The sequence below is a fragment of the Siniperca chuatsi genome, linkage group LG9, assembly GCF_020085105.1.
Source record: "Siniperca chuatsi isolate FFG_IHB_CAS linkage group LG9, ASM2008510v1, whole genome shotgun sequence".
NCBI lineage: Eukaryota > Metazoa > Chordata > Actinopteri > Centrarchiformes > Sinipercidae > Siniperca > Siniperca chuatsi.
In genome coordinates, this window is record NC_058050.1 from 30,153,020 (window position 1) to 30,173,481 (window position 20,462).

The 20,462-nt window shown below is 39.0% G+C and overlaps 1 protein-coding gene across 7 annotated transcripts in view; it reads left to right on the forward strand.

Moving 5' to 3' along the window:
* The first annotated feature begins 7,265 nt into the window (after positions 1 to 7,265).
* LOC122881591 overlaps positions 7,266 to 20,462 on the forward strand; it is a 41,588-nt gene continuing 28,391 nt past the window's right edge. For 2 of the 7 annotated variants that reach the window (XM_044207974.1, XM_044207968.1), the window contains exons 1-2: positions 10,553 to 10,673; positions 11,211 to 11,336. Coding sequence is in view for 4 of the 7 variants with exons in the window: in XM_044207972.1 (XP_044063907.1) it covers positions 10,601 to 10,673 (73 nt within the window). In the remaining 3 variants the exon portion in view is untranslated. Of the gene's footprint in view, positions 7,858 to 10,513; positions 10,674 to 11,210; positions 11,337 to 15,978; positions 16,028 to 20,462 lie in introns of those variants that run through there. The other 5 variants (XM_044207972.1, XM_044207971.1, XM_044207970.1 and 2 more) reach the window with 5 other exon arrangements.

Consider the following 20,462-nt stretch of genomic DNA (forward strand, 5'->3'; position numbering starts at 1 on the left):
CAGTTTTGTCTGAGTTTAACATCAGAAAATTGCAGGTCATCCAGGTCTTTATGTCCTTAAGGCATGCTTGAAGTTTAGCTAACTGGTTAGTTTCATCTGGCTTGATCGATAGATATAATTGGGTATCAGCCGCATAACAGTGAAAGTTTATGGAGTGTTTCCTAATAATATTGCCTAGAGGAAGCAATTATAAGGTGAATAGGATCGGTCCAAACACAAAACCCTGCGGAACTCCGTAAATTTGGCATGCACGGAGGACTCATCGCCAACATGTACAAACTGAGATTGATCTGATAGATAGGATTTAAACCAGCTTAGTGCAGTTCCTGTAATGCCAGTTACATGTTCCAGTCTCTGTAATACAAACCCGATTCCAAAAAAGTTGGGACACTGTACAAATTGTGCATAAAAACAGAATGCAATAATGTGGAAGTTTCAAATTTCAATATTTTATTCAGAATACAACATAGATGACATATCAAATGTTTAAACTGAGAAAATGTATCATTTTAAGGGAAAAATAAGTTGATTTTAAATTTCATGGCATCAACACATCTCCAAAAAGTTGGGACAAGGCCATGTTTACCACTGTGTGGCATCCCCTCTTCTTTTTATTACAGTCTGCAAACGTCTGGGGACTGAGGAGACAAGTTGCTCAAGTTTAGGAATAGGAATGTGGTCTCATACAGGCTTCTAGTTGCTCAACTGTCTTAGGTCTTCTTTGTCGCATCTTCCTCTTTATGATGCACCAAATGTTTTCTATGGGTGAAAGATCTGCAGACTGGCCATTTAAGTACCCGGATCCTTCTTCTACACAGCCATGATGTTGTAATTGATGCAGTATGTGGTCTGGCATTGTCATGTTGGAAAATGCAAGGTCTTCCCTGAAAGAGACGACGTCTGGATGGGAGCATATGTTGTTCTAGAACTTGGATATACCTTTCAGCATTGATGGTGCCTTTCCAGATGTGTAAGCTGCCCATGCCACACGCACTCATGCAACCCCATGCCATCAGAGATGCAGGCTTCTGAACTGAGCGCTGATAACAACTTGGGTTGTCCTTGTCCTCTTTAGTCCGGATGACATGGTCGTCCCAGTTTTCCAAGAAGAACTTCAAATTTTGATTCGTCTGAACACAGAACAGTTTTCCACTTTGCCACAGTCCATTTTAAATGAGCCTTGGCCCAGAGAAAACGCCTGCGCTTCTGGATCATGTTTAGATATGGCTTCTTTTTTGACCTATAGAGTTTTAGCCAACAACGGTGCATGGCACGGTGGATTGTGTTCACCGACAATGTTTTCTGGAAGTATTCCTGAGCCCATGTTGTGATTTCCATTACAGTAGCATTCCTGTATGTGATGCAGTGCCGTCTAAGGACCCGAAGATCACGGGCATCCAGTATGGTTTTCCGGCCTTGACCCTCACGCACAGAGATTGTTCCAGATTCTCTGAATCTTTGGATGATATTATGCTCTGTAGATGATGATAACTTCAAACTCTTTGCAATTTTTCTCTGAGAAACTCCTTTCTGATATTGCTCCACTATTTTTCACCGCAGCATTGGGGAAATTGGTGATCCTCCGCCCATCTTGACTTCTGAGAGACACTGCCACTCTGAGAGGCTCTTTTTATACCCAATCATGTTGCCAGTTGGTCCTCCAGCTGTTCCTTATATGTACATTTAACTTTTCCGGCCTCTTATTGCTACCTGTCCCAACTTTTTTGGAATGTGTAGCTCTCATGAAATCCAAAATGAGCCAATATTTGGCATGACATTTCAAAATGTCTCACTTTCAACATTTGATATGTTATCTATATTCTATTGTGAATAAAATATAAGTTTATGAGATTTGTAAATTATTGCATTCCTTTTTTATTCACAATTTGTACAGTGTCCCAACTTTTTTGGAATCGGGTTGTACGATATGATGGTCAATGGTGTCGAACGCAGCACTAAGATCTAACAAGACAAGTACAGAGTACATTGATGCAATTAAAAGGTAATTTGTAATTTTCACAAGTACTGTCTCTGTGCTATGATGCACTCTAAATCCTGACTGAAAATCCTCAAATAAACTATTGTTATTTAGAAAGTCGCACAACTGATTGGCGACTGCTTTCTCAAGGATCTTAGAGAGAAAGGGAGGGTTAGATATTGATCTATATTTGGCTAAAACCCCTCGATCAAGAGTGGGCTTTTTAAGAAGCGGTTTAATTACAGCTACTTTAAAGGATTGCGGTACATAGCCTGTTAATAAAGACAGATTGATCATATCCAGTAAAGAAGTGCTAACTAAGGGTAAAACGTCTTTAAGCAGCCTAGTTGGAATGGGGTCTAAGAGACAGGTTGATGGCTTAGATGAATTAATCGACGAAGTTAGTTGAAGAAGGTCGATAGGAGCAAAGCAGCCAAAATATATATCAGGTTTTACAGTTGTTTCTAAGGTTCCTGTGTTTGAAGATAAATAGGTACCTGTTGAGGGCAGAACATGATTAATTTTTTCTCTAATAGTGAAAATTTTATTATTAAAGAAACTCATGAAGTCGTTACTGCTGAGGGCTATAGGAATACATGGTTCAATAGAGCTATGACCCTCTGTCAGACTGGCTACAGTACTGAAAAGAGACCTGGGGTTGTCTTTGTTTTCCTCTGTTAATGATGAGTAGTAAGCTGCTCTGGCATTACGGAGGGCCTTCCTGTAAGTTTTAAGATTGTCTTGCCAGTCTAAACGAGATTCTTCCAGCTTGTTGGAATGCTATTTCGTTTGTTTTTGTGATGTTTGCTTTAATTTGCGGGTTTAGGAATTATACCATGGAGCTAACCTTCTTTGTTTTATTATCTTCTTTTTTAGAGGGGCGATAGAATCAAGTGTCAATTTGGTAGTGGCTGCGATTTACATAGCAGACCTCTGTTATATTGAGACATAACACTGAATTAAATGCAAATGGGATAGCTTCCTTGAATTTAGCCGCAGCACTATCAAATAGACATCTAGAGTAGGAGTTTTTGCCTAATGACGTGTAGTCCAGTAATTAAAGTTATTAAATGGTCCGATAATGGAGGATTTTTTTGAAAGACTATTAAATGTTCAATTTCAATGTCATCGTAGAAAAGGTTTCAATCGTAGTCATCTGGACACTGTTTTCAGAATCAAGACGTTTCGGCTTCCATCCGGAAGTCATTCTCAATTGTGAAAAATGGTCTGAGAACTTGGAAATTTAAGCTACTCTGTCTTACTTAAGCCCTGCCCTCAGGAAGGAGTCTTCCTGAGTTTCTGCTGTTTACCCTGCCTAGTTTCACCTGAAACTGACCTTCTTTTGTTTCCATGATGGCCCAGTAATCAGTAATCAGGCCTATTGTTTTCTGGCTGCACCTCCCTCATCACTGTTAAGTACCTGATTAGCATATGATTGGCTTGACCATGGTGACAATACACTGTGGTAGATCGTTGGCAGGTTGAATCTCAGACCACCATTTCTGTTCAAAGAGGGGTTTTCTTTTTTCACAAAAATGGCTTCTTTGACTCTTCTTTCAAACCAACTTGAGTTTAAAATCATTAAAAGAAAAAGCAGCAAATCTTTACATTTGAGAAGCTGGAACTATGAAATGTTTTTGCATGTAAATTGACTTAAACGATTATCAAGGGTTGCCAATACATTTTCTGTCAATCGACTAATTGTTTCTGCTGTACTTATATAAACTGTTGGGGAATTTAATTTATAACTAAAAAAATCATATTTTATAAACTCTTCATACATTTTATGTAAAAAAATCTGTATTTGTAAAGTAATTAGTAACTAAAGCTGTTAAATGATTTGAAGTAATATGTGCAATATTTCCCGCTGATGTAGTGGAGTAGAAGTAGAAAGTTCTACTCAAGTACAGTACTTGAGTAAATGTACTTAGTTACTGTCCACCACTGACTGTACGTTTGTTTGTGTGAGTGCGTGTGTGTGTTCAACTAAAATGGCTCTCATTTCCCTTTCCTAATACTGGAATACCAATAAACTTTAGAGCCCAAGCTTACACATTGCTTATTCCATCCATAATGGATGGTGGGTATTGTCACTGCCCTTCTTGAAAGCTGATATCTCCTCTACTGAGCTTTCACCTTCCTTCTCTACTGTCTGGCCCTCCTCCACCTTATCTCCTGACAGCTCTAAGTCCAACCCCCCTTCCACAATTTTGAATAAAATCCTTTAGCCTTACTCAGCCCTCTGCTTCCTGAAGTATGGAAACTGGTTAAAAACAGGAGTTAATCCTGCTCTCCACTACATAGGACATTGAATAAAGGTTGTTTTTTGAAAGGGTTAAAAATGACGTGTATTTCTGAAATCGTACTAAATTGAAGTTAAGACTCTCCTATTGAAGAAACAATTTGATTAATATAGCCACAAGCGACCATTCGCAGGTTCAAACCCTTTTTTGCTCAACAGAAGGAAGTAGCTCAGTCGGCCAAAACTAAAGCTGCGAGCAGCAACGAGTGGGTTTCAGGCTTCACAAAGCTGAGCAAAGTCACTTCAGCTACTTTAATTCTGCTTAAAAGACTATTCACACTGATTTATGTTATTCCACGGCCCTTTTTTGCATTTGTAGCAAATTTGAATGAAACTTTCAGGATATGTTTCAGGTACTTCTGTGGACACATCTTGTGATGATTGGTGGAAAATCTAGTTAGATGGACTTTAATGGTCCAAGAGGCTGTTTTGTAGAGCACATTGTGTTGAGCTGGGGGTGAGGCCTGTTCAAATTTGCATTTTTGGGACTTAATTACAGCGCCACCATCAGGCCAATTGGGCTCATATTTCAGTGGAAGCACATACACATCATTCCCAGTTATTGGGCCAAGTTTCTTGTTTCTAGCTCAGTCCAGCTCACAGCAATTTGAGCATTTGTGGCAGGCAACAAATAATAATAATAATAATAATAAACTGGATCAAACACAATAGGGTTTTAGCCCCTTTGGGCTAACAAAAAGACACAACCTCAATAGGATTCACATAGGCTTAGTGGTTTGAACCCTAATTAGCAACAGAACCATCATATCTGCAAAAAATTGATCACTTACTGTTTATGCTTATTGTTTTTGTTGAGTGCCGTCACACTTACGTCACACGCACGTAATACTTTTAAATAAATCTTCTTTCAACTTCACACACACACCCACATTTTCTTTTCTCACTGCAAGGCTTAACAAAAAGGCTTAACACTGCAAAGTGCCCTGAAATCCAAATAGATTAATTTCATAATAAAAACCTGATAGACCCTGATAGAAAAGTGATAGACATGTTAACAAAACAATTTTTATAACTATTAGTTTCATGACCTCATACATTTAGAGCTGTAGCACATGGCGAAGAAGTGACTCTCAGTTATGTAATCCCTTATTTTATCTTATATTTTTAGATTCAAAGAGGGTCTGAAATGCCTGGCGGTGCTTGATAACATGAAGAACCACCCAAACCACTTCTGGGAGATTTTCATGTATGTAGTCAAGCCTCTTGTGGCTACAGACACGATCAACCTCTTCACAACAGAGGTGTCCGAGGTGGGGACCAACAAGCAGATGGCAGAAAACCGCACCGTATGTTTTTGTTGGGACTGGCTGCTGGAGATTGAAGGTTAGTTGCAAAACCATGAATGCAACTGGTTTATGTTAAAAGTTGGATGGAAATTACAATGCTCACATTTTGTACAACCATTAGCTGGACATAAGGCACTGTCAACAGCACTATGAAACACTCTCTGTCTCACCAAATGTTGAAAAATGCACTTCTCTATGTCATCAGGTCTGCCTCATTTACATACAGCCTGTCATTATCTACCTTGAGGTGTCAATCACTCACTCACTATTGACAGCAATATCAGGTTACCTGATAGTGGTGTACTATAAGTGGTGCACGCCCTAATTACACCTATGCTTCACACCCACCCAATCCTTCTGTCTTGATAGTGAAATTTTCTTATTATATGTTTAAAAGTTTATCAATTCTGAAGAAAAAGGCTTATAACACTTTCCAAAAAGTGTTTTGAAAGTCTGTGTGTCTGGTGGTAAAGCTTTTTCTTTTCTGTTTGTATTTGCAGAGGGAAGGTCCTATCGTTTTACATTAGAAATTATTCTAATGTTTGCATCAGGTGCCTCAGTCCCTCGGCTGGGATTCCCTGTGAAGCTCAAGCTGTTACATTTCATTTCTCTGTCCACAGTCTCCCACTTTTGGGGACATATAACAATATAGGTTATTGTTCATATACAATTTTAAAATGAAAGATTTTCTCTAGTGGTTGCTCATGGTTGATAGTTGCACAAAACTTTATTACTTTGTAAAGGTGGTGGATTATTCCAATCATTGGGTTGAATTTTCTGTACACCATTTTATGGTGAATTTATAGATCACACCACTCTCAGAAATCGAATCAGTATTGTGTTTATACATCAGGAGTGCTTGCTGTAAACTAAAATAAGGTAGTGTATAGTGTAGACCTTGATTTCAGCTCTAATTCTAACCCTTAATGCTTGTGTTCCCCGGACTCCATTTTATGGTGAAGAAATGGATTACACTTAGTAGGCCTAATCAGTAGACCAATTGTGTTGTTATATCAAGCTTGCTATAAACTGTATGCTGGAAAACAATATGTGATGAACATCTATGGCACAGGAGTCAAAGTGGATGGGGCATCCAAGTATTTTATTCTGCAACGGGACACACACAACCAGTCAGTTCAGTAAGATGAATAGATGGATCGGCACAGCTTACTCCCACCACAGTGTGAAAATCCTACTCTGCTGTAGGTTAGCTACTAGGTCGGCTAGAAAAACTTAGCATTGTAGTCTTTACATTGTGGTGGTATATAGTGATATAATCTTAATAAAATAAATGTACGTTCAAACTATACAAAGCTGAAAAAACTCACTTTCTAAATACATTCTGCAGCATATAATCTCAACTATTATGTGTCCCAATAGTATGCAGAAATATTCAAATACACCATTGCTAGAATGGGTGAAAATAACACATTCATAGGCTACTGCATGCAACAAAACTGCATGGTTTTTGCCCCAAACTGCATGAGATTAGCATAAAGTGGGCATGTCTGTAAAGGGGAGACTCATAGAACCAATTTTTATTCGGATATCTTGACGTGGGAGGTCCCTTTAAAAAAGGCAACACCAGTTTTTCCCTTGCCAAAATTTAGCCTAACTTTGAAGCGTTATTTAGCCCCCTTCAAGCTGGGCAGCATGCCACCAATGGATGCCTTAGGTCATCTAGTTTCATGTGATGTTTCTATCTTCGCTCTAGCTTTAAAACTGAGCCGCTACAGCCTCTGAAAGACAAGTAATATCGGCCTGCAGCCTAGCGAAGTTTAAATGGGCCTCTGCTGCCATCTTCAGGAATGTTACAGAAACAACAAACAAAAAACAAACAGACAGCAAAGAAGATCAGTGCTTGATTTATGTGGTCTGCCTTTCTTCCTTACTGATTGGGTGATTACAGTTCAAATTTATTGGCTGTGATATCCACAGGGCGGGGACCATTATCAAATGCAGGCGTTTGTCTGGTGGCGTTTTAAGCGCCTGGGAAACGGAGATGAATTGTGAGCCCTGTGGCTTTCGATAGAGGTGGCCTTGGTTCGGAAACGGCTGCGGTGCTGCCTCCCTGCGTTCGACAACCGTGCAGGTGCGGCACACCGCGCCAAACGGCTCAGTAAGGTGAATAACGGCACGCCGGAGCCGGTGGGATATTTTATGTGACTCGCTGTTTCAGGGTTTGATTAAAAAAAAAGTGTGAGTGGGTCGTGTGCCATTGCCTCAGGTTGTCGGTGTGCTCATGATGTAGGCCGACAATCCTGCTGGAGGTGGGTGTTTGGTTATTGTTTCATATTTGCTTTGTTTAAGGACTAATATAACTAGAATAGAGATTTCCGCTGTAATGGCCTGCCACCGGCATTGTTAGGTGTCCTTAATGATATATCATAGCCTACAGACTCGTCAGGATTGTACATAGAAATGCAGGCAGCCATCCACACTTACCGTTACACCCTGTACTGACAGAGGTACATCGATTTAAATGTTTATGAGTGGTTCTGACGGAGCTGGTTGTAGGCCGGTGATCCATATCAAGCTGTGATCACATTAACTGAGTGGTGATCGACTGAACGCGTCGGTGGTTGCTTGTAGTAACGGCAGATGTTGAAAACAGGAGGAGGAGGCGTTGCTGTCTTCCTGAATGCTTTATATCTTAATTTAATTAAATTTACAATACAGTCACATCTGGTTCTTTTTAGTTTTAGCTGTGTATGTGAGTGAAATGGTGTCACCAGCAAGATTCACTAACTGCATTTTGAATGTCGAAAAAGAAAATAAGATCAGCAGCATGTAGGATTCGATATCATTCCTGTCAGAAAAAGAGCAATGTTTTCAAACATTTACTCCCTTCATCACTGTGGGAGCAGGCATTTTGTGGAGCAGTCTGTATGTTGTACAGGCCGTGTGTGTCCTCACATCGCTTGGCCACCTGATTTGTACGACCTACTGTCGGATTAACTTGTGACACCATGCACGGTGTTGTAGGCCTAGGCTACATGCAACACGGTCCACCTTTTATCAGTTTAAATTCACAGAAAAGAATAACCTGACCATAACGCTACATGAATATTACAGAGAGATGGTGACTTCATGAGATACACAAATGGGCTGTTGATTTAAAGTGTGGGTTTCTCTAACACCTGATTTGGAGGGCGAATTTAATTAATTGGCTTATAGACCTAAACGGGAAAATCCAATTATTAATTTCCATTGGGTTATTTACACAATCACTTTATTCCACATGAACACAATTTACACAGCCTAGTAGTAATGAAAGGGTTGGCTTCTATATGGGTCTTTATGTTATGTCAGTATTTTCATAATTAGATAAGTCAATATGTTTTGCTTCATGTGGCATTATGGTCAGGTTATTCTTTTCTGTGAATTTAAACTCTGACGCATTCAGGCGATCGCCACCATTTAATCTGATCACATGTTGATTTGGAACACTTGGTAATCTTGCTGCAAGTGCACAAATAGACATTCATTGTTTTACATTAGCTTGTAAAATATGAATACAATTAAAATGTCTGCTGTAATATACTGTAATCTTCATTGTCAGACGTCCTGACTGATGCTTGCAGTTGAGAGGTGGTACACACGTAAATCTAATCTATTAATCAGCACAAAGTTCTAAAGCAGTGCACTCTACCAATGGCTCTGTAACAAAGAAAATAAGGTGCTCCCATCTTTTTTTAAACTATGACTGTAGATGACCACCCTGCAGTATTTCTACCAAATTCCACTGCAGCCAATGGGAGGTTTAGTTGTCAAAGCAGTTAATTAAATCAGTGATTGTTGATTATATTGTTATCATCATAGATTATTATACACATGTGAAAACTAAGATGCAGTCAATGTTCTGCTGTCCCACATCATCAGCTTCCATCATGGTGCTCTTGAGCCAGACTGGTGGGCAGTTTCCACTGTGAAGGTGGAGAAGCTTATAAATGTGTAGTAGGTTGCCGGTAGTCCATGCCTCATTACAAGAAAAAAAAACTTCAGGCTAACTCATTATCTAAATCACAGAACATGCTGGCAGCTAGTTCACGTTCGTTAAAGTCTAGCTAGCTAGATATGTTTTGTAATTTGACAAAAAACCTCAATTAACTCAAGATCCACTTACTAGCTTTTTCTGAAGCTTTCGTCTCACAACGGGAGTTTGTTCAGTTGTCATGGAGATGGCTCAGTCATCATACTTAGTTAGGTAGTAAGTGAACCTGGAGTCAAGATTTCTTTGTCAAACTGTTTCCAGGTCAAGAATGAGGCATCACACTCAATTTGTGTGGTGTTTTCCTTTGTTTTTACGTCATGCCGTGTTCCTGTTTCACGCTTTTGTCAGTTGTGCTTGCAGTGCTATTTCTTGATCCAAAATGTCTGTTTAAAATTAAAATGTCTTATACAAAGCCAGTTAGGCTTTGTTTGTAGGAAGCATCATCCCTGACATAGCACTCACTAGACAGAACAAAAAAAGAGTGTTTTGCTTCAGCAGATATTATTTTGAACATTTACTGCCATTAGAAATTTCCACAAAACCTGCAAATGCCAACTGAAATATGGTTCAGGTATTGTTGGGGTTAGGCAACTTAGTGACTACTTAGTTAAGACCAAGAAAAAATACTGGTCATGGTTAAATAATAAAATGCTGGCTACTACTAATGGGGTAGTTGATATTATACAGGTTAATATTCCCTGTAGGTTTAGGGAATATTAACTTGTCCTTTACTAGCCTGAATAACACTTTATACAGAGTACAACTCTATCCTTTTATTTGTACTGATTGTTGTCCACATTTCAAAATTATTGGTGTCTTTATTTTTGACCACAGCCATCAGGTCAAAATTACATTTTAGGAGAAAAATGGCTTAAAACATTTCAAGGCTCCTCCTATATTTTGTATTATATTTCTTGACTCCTCTTTTCCAGGACAGAGCAGTGGAATGTACATTTCCACACCTATAGAGAAAACAAAGCAAAAAAGTCGAGGGAAAAAGAAAGAGGCTTCTGTAATTCATGTGCCCCTTAGTGTCTGCGGGGCAAGATGAGTACGGACAGACCCAAACGGAATATCATCAAGAAAAAATATGTAAGTAAAATTTCTTTCCTCTCTATGGTATATACACTGACTATAGACTACGCACCATTTCTTTTCCAACTTTTCCAAGTTTTATGTTTTACAACATGGAACCACAGTGGATGTAATCAGGATTCTTTGACACTAATCAAAAGAAAAATACTTTTATGTTAAAGGTTAATGTTAAAGCACAAACAAATCTATACAGATTGACCTAAATGAATTAGAAATATAAATCACAAAATTCACTGCTTCCAATATTTAGACGAGGCGTCTTTGACAACACTTCGGTCTGTATCAGCTTTACACATGCAGAGACTGCAGTGTTTCCCCAACCTTCTTTGCAGAACTGCTCAAGTTGCACAGACACAATGTAATTGCTCACATCACCTGGGGCCAGATGTATAAATGATGCATATGCACCAAAACCATGCATATGCTATTTCTTACACATAAACGCTGTTGCTAGGCTTTTAACACGTACCAAGTTACCTGTTTACTTGTTACCTTTTAGAATTGATTTTAAGATTTTACTGCTTGTTTTTACAGCCATGAATGGTCAGGTTCCTGCCTCTATCTGTGATCTGCTTACTCCTCCCTATGTGCCTGATTGCTGCTTGAGATCCTCTGGCAGGTCCCTACTAATGGTTCCAAAATCTCGACTTGTCACTAAAGGTGAAGGGGCCTTTGCTGTGGAACTCCCTGCCTGAGTATCTCAGGCAGACAAACTAAGTAACCTCTTTTTGAATCTTTTCTTAAGAATCACTTTTGGCTTTTTCTTAACTGATGGTATTTATTGTAACTATTTAAATTATTTTATCTTGTTTTATATCTTACTTGTTAGGCGTCGAAACAGCGAAGCTCGCTGCTGGAGCCCTATTGCTTTTGTTCTCATTAGGGCCCTACTACGAAAGTGCCGGGAACCTATTGTTTTTGTAGAGATTATTAGGGCCCGAGCAGCAACTGCCGTGAGGACCCTATTGAAACTGAAGGAATTATTATTTTTCTTACCTGAAATGATTGGCTTTTTTGAGGGGCTAAAGGTTCAAGAACTCATGAAACTTTGCACACATGTCAGAAGTGGCGAAAATGTACGTCTGATATGGGTCTTGGGCATGGGTGTGGCAAAATGGCTCACTAGCGCCCCCTACAGAGCAGCCCCTGCGGCACATTTCACCTAGATGTACCAAATTAGGGATGTATCATGTCCGCACGTAAAGAAGAGCATCTTTGACACATACAGCTAACCCAACAGGAAGTCGGCCATTTTGAATTTAGTGATAATTCTTTAATTCTAACGAACTCCTTCTAGAGAATTAATCGGATCGACTTCAAATTTGGGCAGTGCAATCTAAAGACCTTTTTATGAATTAAAAAAAGTTAAAAGTGTGAGTTTTCGCTGAACTCCGTGGCGTGGCGTCGAATTTTGTAAATGTAACTTGAGTGTACATGGTCAAATCTGCCCCAAACTTCCCATGTTTGATAAGGGTCCCGCCCTGAAGACATCTACATACTAATATTCAGTCATAGTCATAGCGCCACCAACTGGCAACATGAAATTACAGTTTCTATACTTTGATGTACACTTCCTAGCAGGTTGACCAGATCCACCTCAAATTTGGGCAGAAAAGTCTTAAGACACTGATGTGATATTATGAAGATGTGAGTTTTCGTTCAACGTCGTGTCTGTGGCAATGCAGCGATTTTTCGATGTTTCGACATGAGAAAAGAAACTGTAACGCCACATCGTCACATGCTTGATAAGAGTACCGGCCTGAAGACATCCACAGGCCAATATTGAGTCATGGTCATAGCGCCCCTGGCAACAGGAAATGACGTTTGATATTTTATACTTGGATGTACTCCTTCTAGCAGGTTAAGCACATCCACCTCAAATTTGGACAGAAAAGACATGGGCCGAACGTTCCCTGGCACTGAAACTCATTGTTTTTGTAACTCATTATTATTATTATCATTATTATTATTATTATTATTATTATCATTATGGCCCTTTAAACGCATTTTTGAAACTCTTGAAACTTTGCACACACGTCACAAATGGCGAAAATCGCAAAGTTCTGCAGTGATTGGGCTCGGGTGTGGCCACGGGGCTCTATAGCGCCCCCAAACACACGCCACGGTTGAGATAAAGTTGACTTTTGACTAATGACTTTTAACCTTCAAAACGGCTAGGGATAGCTGAAAAGTCACGAAACTTGGCACATGCATCAGAAGAGGTGGGTTTTGTTTTCTGGTATAGTCTGGGCTTGGGTGTGACAAAATGGCTCGATTGCACCCCCTACAAAATTTCAACGAAGCAGCCCTATGTTTTACCTAGATGTACCTCAGCTCCACATCATCAGATCTTTTCCAAATTTCACATGCTTGATAAGAGTCCCAGGCTGAGGACATTTAAAGGCTAATTTGGAGTTTTATTGTGTGATCTACACTTGATACACAGCAACACTGTATATGATTACTGCATGTTCTCTAGCACCACATAGTGGACGCAGGAAGTGATATTTAACCCCTTCGCAGAGTGCCCAATGGTCTTGAAGAATCAGAGCGGTCTCATCCGTTCAATGCTGCTTGCAGCTTTAATTCTTTCTTTTCTCCATTTAAAGTGTTCATGCAGCAAAAACCATACAACCGAAAGTCACGAATATTGGCAGGTGGGTTGCAAATTCCACCCATTACTCAGGCACATAAAATGATACTCATTGACCTTAACAATCAAGTTTACATTTCCGCAATTATCTCTAAAACAGTTTGGCTAAAGTCAAAATTCTTTCATCATTTTAATCTTTTAATTATTCTGCATCTTTGTGCCACTGGTCTTGTTTTCTCTAAACCTCACATTTTCTGACTTTTCTCAATTTTCTTAAAATCCTGTTTTTAACATCTCGTCAGAAACTGCTGGGCCAATTTCAATATCAGTGATGTTGATAGGTTTTCATTGTAGTCAGCCCTGGGACCCACAGGTGGTCATTTGAGTGGGTGCCAGGGAAATTGAGTGGGTCCCCAATAAAATGTGTGTTTTTTGACAAATTGTGATGTGAAACTCGTGTTTGATGTTATATGATGTATAATTACGGTTATTAATGTATGTTGAAAATGCACCTGATAATTAAACAAATAAAATCCCAATTCTTTGAATACACTGCACGCACAGCAGCTGACAGAAAGAGGAGATCATATTATACAGCGAAATATTTTTTTCTGCGTGAATACATTTCAAAAAGGGAAGTTAAAGGGCAACGAGAATGCTGAGCTTCCAAGTTTCATCAAGAGTCATAACACCATCAAGCACGTTATGTTTAATTATCAAAGTAGTTTAAAAACACACACACAAAGGGCAACCATTTACTGCATACTGCTGTTAGAGTACAATTAGCTGATAATTAGCCCGATAATCTACCGTCAGAAATCACTACAAACATACATTATTAGACTGTAAACCATTAATCAAACTAATAACTAACTGCAGCCAACATCAAACAATCTTATCATACTTTAGCAGTTACCTAGGGTTTCTGTAGTGGTGACAAAACATTAAAATATATAGGCTACCAACAGTATTAGCAATTTTAATTAAACTGAAGCTCCCTGCTTTTCCAGTAAGATATTACACCCTCCCTTTTAAGAAATATGGCACATTAACAATTCCTTACGTGTAGGCAAAAACGCATAGCTCTAGAAACACAAGATGAAAGGTGTCATATGTCGAAAGTCTTCTTGTCAATTTGGCATCAATATAATCCATAAAGATAAACTATTTCCGTACTTACTTACTTTCCATACATTTTGGATTTTGTCGCCTCAATTCGCTACTAGCCACCGTTGTTATGCTGCACTATTTTAGTGGGAGAAGACTGTGGGAATGAGAGGCGAACGTTTCAAAAATTAAGATTTCTCACTAAAATATGTGCTGGTTGGTGGATCAGATACAAACCGAATTAAACTGAGACTCATAACACGGTGAGGTGGCATCAGGAGTTTTGATAAAACAATGTTTGTTCAGGTTAGCCAATTTTACTGCCTTTTTTCCAGTCTACACAGATTTAAAATGTCAATAAAAAGTGCATTTATAAACTTCACTAAAATTTAAAAATGTGTTCTTAATTTGATCATTCTTTCTATTTACAACGGAGGCATCATTTTATTTTATGTTACTGTTCTTTTCATTTTATCCTTTATTGTGAAGCACTTGTGTGATAACAGCTGCTCAGGCATTGTTGGAGAACCTCACGAGGAGGAACAACTGGAATTGCACTGCTTCTTTGCCTTTCACTGACAGGTCTAATGCGTAGTGGAGCAGGCAGTGTTGATTGATTGATTGATTGAAATATTGATATGCAGACAGGCAATTAAAGGTGTGTCTACGTCCATTTATGGCTAACTGTGGGAGTGGCTATGAGGCTTGTGTGCCCATTTCCACAATCATTGAGATTTATTAAACTGAACCATGCGTACACTAGGGCTGTCACTTTTTATTGTTTGAACATGGGGAAAAAAGTTAATATTCGAACTGTAATGACTTACAAAATTTACTGTCTGTGGCGCAGTGAAGTAGTTTGCCTTGTGATCCAGCAGTGGGCGCTCTAATAAATTCACGATCAACTTGACCATTTGCATGTCCTATTGACCCAGCAGTTAACTAAGCTAGTAATGTTATGTTGTTTTCTCAGAAAATGGAGGACAGTAACGAGCAAAGCCTTCCTGAGCAGACAATCAAGACACCAAAGCATCTGAGAAGCAGTGTTTGGAAGTATTTTGTGTTCTACACCGTAGATGGAAAAGTAACTAAGCACAATGCAATTTTCACCTAGAATTTTAAAATAGTAATAATGTAATGGTAGTGGTAGTATTAATAAAGTAATAATAGGAATTATAGTGATAGGAATAATAATAATAATAATAGTAATAAATCTAATTATAACAATTGTAGTAGCAGTTGTCGAGCAGGAACACAGGGGCAGCAGGTGGCCCACAATCCAGACTCTACAGCTCCGGAGGCAGAAATACCTACTGAAAGTGACAGGAGAGAGGAGAGAGACAAGAAAGCACAAATCTATGGGGGAAAGTAGATGTCAAGTTAGTAACATGCATTAATGGGATAAAAATGTATACAGAGGGAGAGGAGGAGAGAGGAGCTAAGTGCATCATGGGAAGTCTCACAGCGGTCTAGGCCTATAGCATAACTAAGGTTCAGGACCTACCCAAGCCAGCCCTAACTATAAGCTTTATCAAACAGGAAAGTCTTAAGCCTACTCTTAAATGTGGAGATGGTGTCTTCCTCCCGAACCCAAACTGGGACCTGATTCCACAGGAGAGGAGCTTGATAACTGAAAGCTCTGGCTTTGTAGGTGAGTAGAAGGATTTTAAATTCTATTCTTTTTACAGGGAGCCAGTGCAGAGAAGCTAATATTGGAGAAATATGATCTCTTTTCCTAGTTCTGGATCAACTGGGGAGTCTTAAGAGACTTATTCGGGCAGCCTTATGGCCTTAAAGCATGCTTGAAGTTTAGTTAACTGATTAGTTTCATCTGGCTTGATCGATAGATATAATTGGGTATCATTCGCATAACAATGAAAGTTTATGGAGTGTTCCCTAATAATATTGCCTAGAGGAAGCATATATAAGGTGAATATCGGTCCAAGCACAGAACCTTGTGGAACTCTGTGACTAACTTTGGCATGCATGGAGTGTTCACCATTAACGTACAAACTGAGATTGATCTGATAGATAGGATTTAAACCAGCTTAGTGTGTTTCTTTTAATGCCAATTAAATGTTCCAGACTCTGTAATAGGATGTGATGTTCAGTGGTGTCAAATGCAGCACTAAGATCTAACAAGACGCAACTGATTGGCGTCTGCTTTCTCAAGGATCTTAGAGAGAGAGGGAAGGTTAGATATAGGTCTATAGTTGGCTAAAACCCCTGGATGAAGAGGTTTAATTACAGCTATTTTAAAAGACTGTGGGACATAGCCTGTTAAAACTTCTTTAAGCAGCCTAGTTGGAATGGGGTCTAAGAGACAGGTTGATGGCTTAGATGAAGAAATTGTTGAAGTCAATTGAAGAAGGTCGATAGGAGCAAAGCAGTCTAAATATACAGTATATTAGGTCTTTACAGCTGTTTCTAAGGTTCCTGTGTTTGAAGATAAATCGGTACCTGTTGAGGGCAGGACATGATGAATGTTTTCTCTAATAGTTAAAATTTTATCATTAAAGAAGCTCATGAAGTCGTTACCACTGAGGGCTATAGGAATACATGGCTCAAAAGAGCTGTGACTCTCTGTCAGTTTGGCTACAGTGCTGAAAAGGGTTGTTTTTATTTTCCTCTATTAATGATGAGTAGTAGGCTGCTCTGGCATTACAGAGGGCTTTCCTATATGTTTTAAGACTATCTTGCCAAGGTAAATGAGATTCTTCCAGATTGTTGGAAGGCCATTTCCTTTCAAGTTTTTGTGATGCTTTAATTTGCAGGTTTAAGGTTATACCATGGAGCTAACCTTCTTTGTTTTATTATCATCTTTTTTAGAGGGGCGATAGAATCAAGTGTCGTTCGCAGTGAGCCTGCAGCACTATCAACTAGATGGTCAATTTAGGAGTGGCTGCAATTAGCATAGGAGTACTCTGTTATATTGAGACATAGCATTGAATTAAATGCAAATGGAATCACTTCCTTAAATTTAGCTACACCACTATCAGATAGACATCTAGAGTAGGATTTTTTGCCTAATGGCATGTAGTCCAGAATAGTAGTTCAAAAGTTATTAAATAATAATAATAATAATGAAGGATTCTGTGGAAAGACTATTAAATGTTCAATTTCAATGTCATATTCTAGAACAAGGGCGAGGGTGTGGTTAAAACAGTGATTGGGTTTATGTACACTCTGACAGAAGCCAGTCGGATCTAATAATGAGAAAAATGCAGTACTAAGGCTACCATTATCAACATCCACGTGAATATTAAAATCACCTACAATAATGTGTTTTAAGGACTAAACTTGACTCTGAGAATTCAGATAAAAAGTCAGAATAAGGACCAGGAGCTATAACAAATATTGGCTGTCGTGTTTTCCATGTTGGGTGTGAAAGACTAATAATTTAGTTTAGGTTTAGGGTTGATTAATAGGCTCTAGTCGAGGATGGCTCCAACTCCACCGGTGCCTCAAGGAATGTGGTTATTAATTTGACTGGGCGGAGTGGGTTCATTTAGGCCAACATTCTTTTTTTTTTTTTGAATATTTTATTTTAGAGTTTTTTCCAGAAATAAACACAGAACAGACAACCAGCACTATCTCGGACCACACACAAAAAAATAAATAAATAAATAAAAAAACAAGTAAAAAATTAAATGAATAAAATAAAAATAATAAAAAAATAAAATAAAATAAATAAATAAGTAAATAAAATCATAATAATAAGTGTTCAGTTCAGCAGACGGAAATACTACAGTGAAAACCTGCTAGACAGTCAGTCTAGGTCCCCAGCATTAGCCTGAGAGGAGCCACTAGGGGCTGATTGAGTAGTTGACTTGTCCAAATGGTCCAAGAATAAGCCCCAAACAGCGGAAAATTTTTCAATGGAATTAGTTCTCAAGAATCTGAGTCTTTCCATTTGAATAAGAGAGATCATATCCGTCATCCAAGTCCGAAAGGAAGGGGGTGAAGGTGACTTCCAGTTCTTCAGCACAAGTTTCTTAGCCACAATCATACCCAGGGTTAGAGATTGCTGTATTGCCCCCGGGAGACAGGAGGTGCGCTGTGAAAAACCAAAATTGCAAGTTCTGCAACAGGTGGAAGAGGCCTATTGTAAGCCTTGGAATACCAGTCAAATATGCTTAACCAAAATCCAGACAATAAGGGGCAAAACCAGAGAGCATGAGAAGTTGTATCCTCTGCCACCTTGCACCGGTCACACATTGGAGAAACAGAGGGGAAAATTTTATGCAGTTTGGTTTTAGTATAATGCAAACGGTGAACAACCTTGAATTGGATCAGTTGGTGTCTGCTGTTTACTGAGCAGACCTGTATCATAGCCTGACACTTATCCCACACATCATCAGAAAGTTCAACTCCCAGGTCTTCCTCCCAGGCTGCTTTAAATCTCTCAGTAGGAGCTGCAACAAGTAAGCTTTCGAATAAACAAACAAATTTGGAAATAAGATGTCTAGAGTCAGGAGGGTTCAGAAAAACATCGAAAAACACGTGTTTTTCAGGAAGTTGTTCGAAATTACAAATTTTTGACTTTACATAATGCCTAATTTGTAGATAACGAAAGAAGTGTGCATGAGGCAAATCAAATTTCTCTCTTAACTGACTAAAGGATGCAAACCTCCCCTCAACATAAAGGTCCCTGATGGACTCTAAGCCCTTCTCTCTCCAGACAAAGAAAGTTCCATCAGTCCAGGGGGGTAAAAAAGAATGATGATAACTAATTGTTGTATAAACAGAGGTCTCTGGTAGGGACAAGACTTTTCTCACCTGATTTAAAATTCTTACTGAATTTTTTAACACAAAGCTTAACTTATTCATCACTGGAGGCCTTTCAAACTTAGAGAACAACATGGCCGCTAAGGAAGTGCCAACAGCCAGGTTAGACTCCATTTGTACCCACAAGGGGATGTCAGGTGTCAAATTAGCCGGTGCCCCCTTCATCCAATACATTAAAGCCCTAATATTGGCGGCCCAGTAATAATGCTTGAATACTGGCATACCCAGACCGCCTGCAGACTTGGGTTTCTGCAGATGCATTTTAGAGATTCTGTGTGTCTTATAGTTCCAAACATAAGAAAGGATTATAGAATCCAATTCCTTGAAGAAAGCAGAAGTAAGAAAAACAGGGAGATTCTGACAAAGATATAGGAATCTGGGAAGAGAAACCATTTTTATTGAATTTATACGCCCAATCATAGACAAGGGTAGAATTTTCCAACTTCCTATAAGTTTTGAAAGAAACTCAGCAAAGTTCAACTTAAATAATAATTTTGAATCTTTGGGGATCGTCAAGCCGAGATACACAAAGTGATCCCTGGTTATCTTAAATGGAATATTCTCCAAAAACCCAGATCTATAAGTATCAGAAAGAGGCATAAAGTTACTCTTTGATAAATTGATTTTATACCCTGATAGTCTCCCAAAAGAAATAATTAAATCTAAGAGAATGGGAACTGATCTTTCAGAATTCTGCAAATACAGTATTACATCGTCTGCATACAGACTAATAAGAACTTTCTTGCCTCCCACTTCGAGACCTGTGATGCCTGTATGACGCCTTATACTTAGGGCAAGAGGTTCTATCGCAATGGCAAAAAGGGCAGGTGAAAGGGGGCACCCCTGTTGCACTGAGCGTTGTAAAGGAAACTCAAGCGACCTGTCTGCATTAGTTAAAACTGAACACTTTGGTCTGGCATATATTATGTTGACCCATGACACAAATGTCTCGCCAAACCCAAACTTTTGCAGTGATCTAAACATGTAAGGCCACTCAACCTGGTCAAAAGCTTTCTGCGCATCCAAGGACAGAATTGCTGCTCCATTAACTTTCGAGTGATCAGCATATATTGTGTTGAGGAGGCGACGCACATTAAAAAAAGAGAATCTGCCAGGGATAAACCCAGTCTGGTCAGGATGAATGATGGAGGGTAAATGTTTGTTAAGCCGAATAGCCAAAGCTTTAGTAATTACTTTCCTATCAAAATTCTGGAGCGCAATTGGTCTATAGCTAGCCGGGTTGGTTTCATCTTTATTTTTCTTTAAAATGAGAGATATATTCGCTTCGTACAATGTGT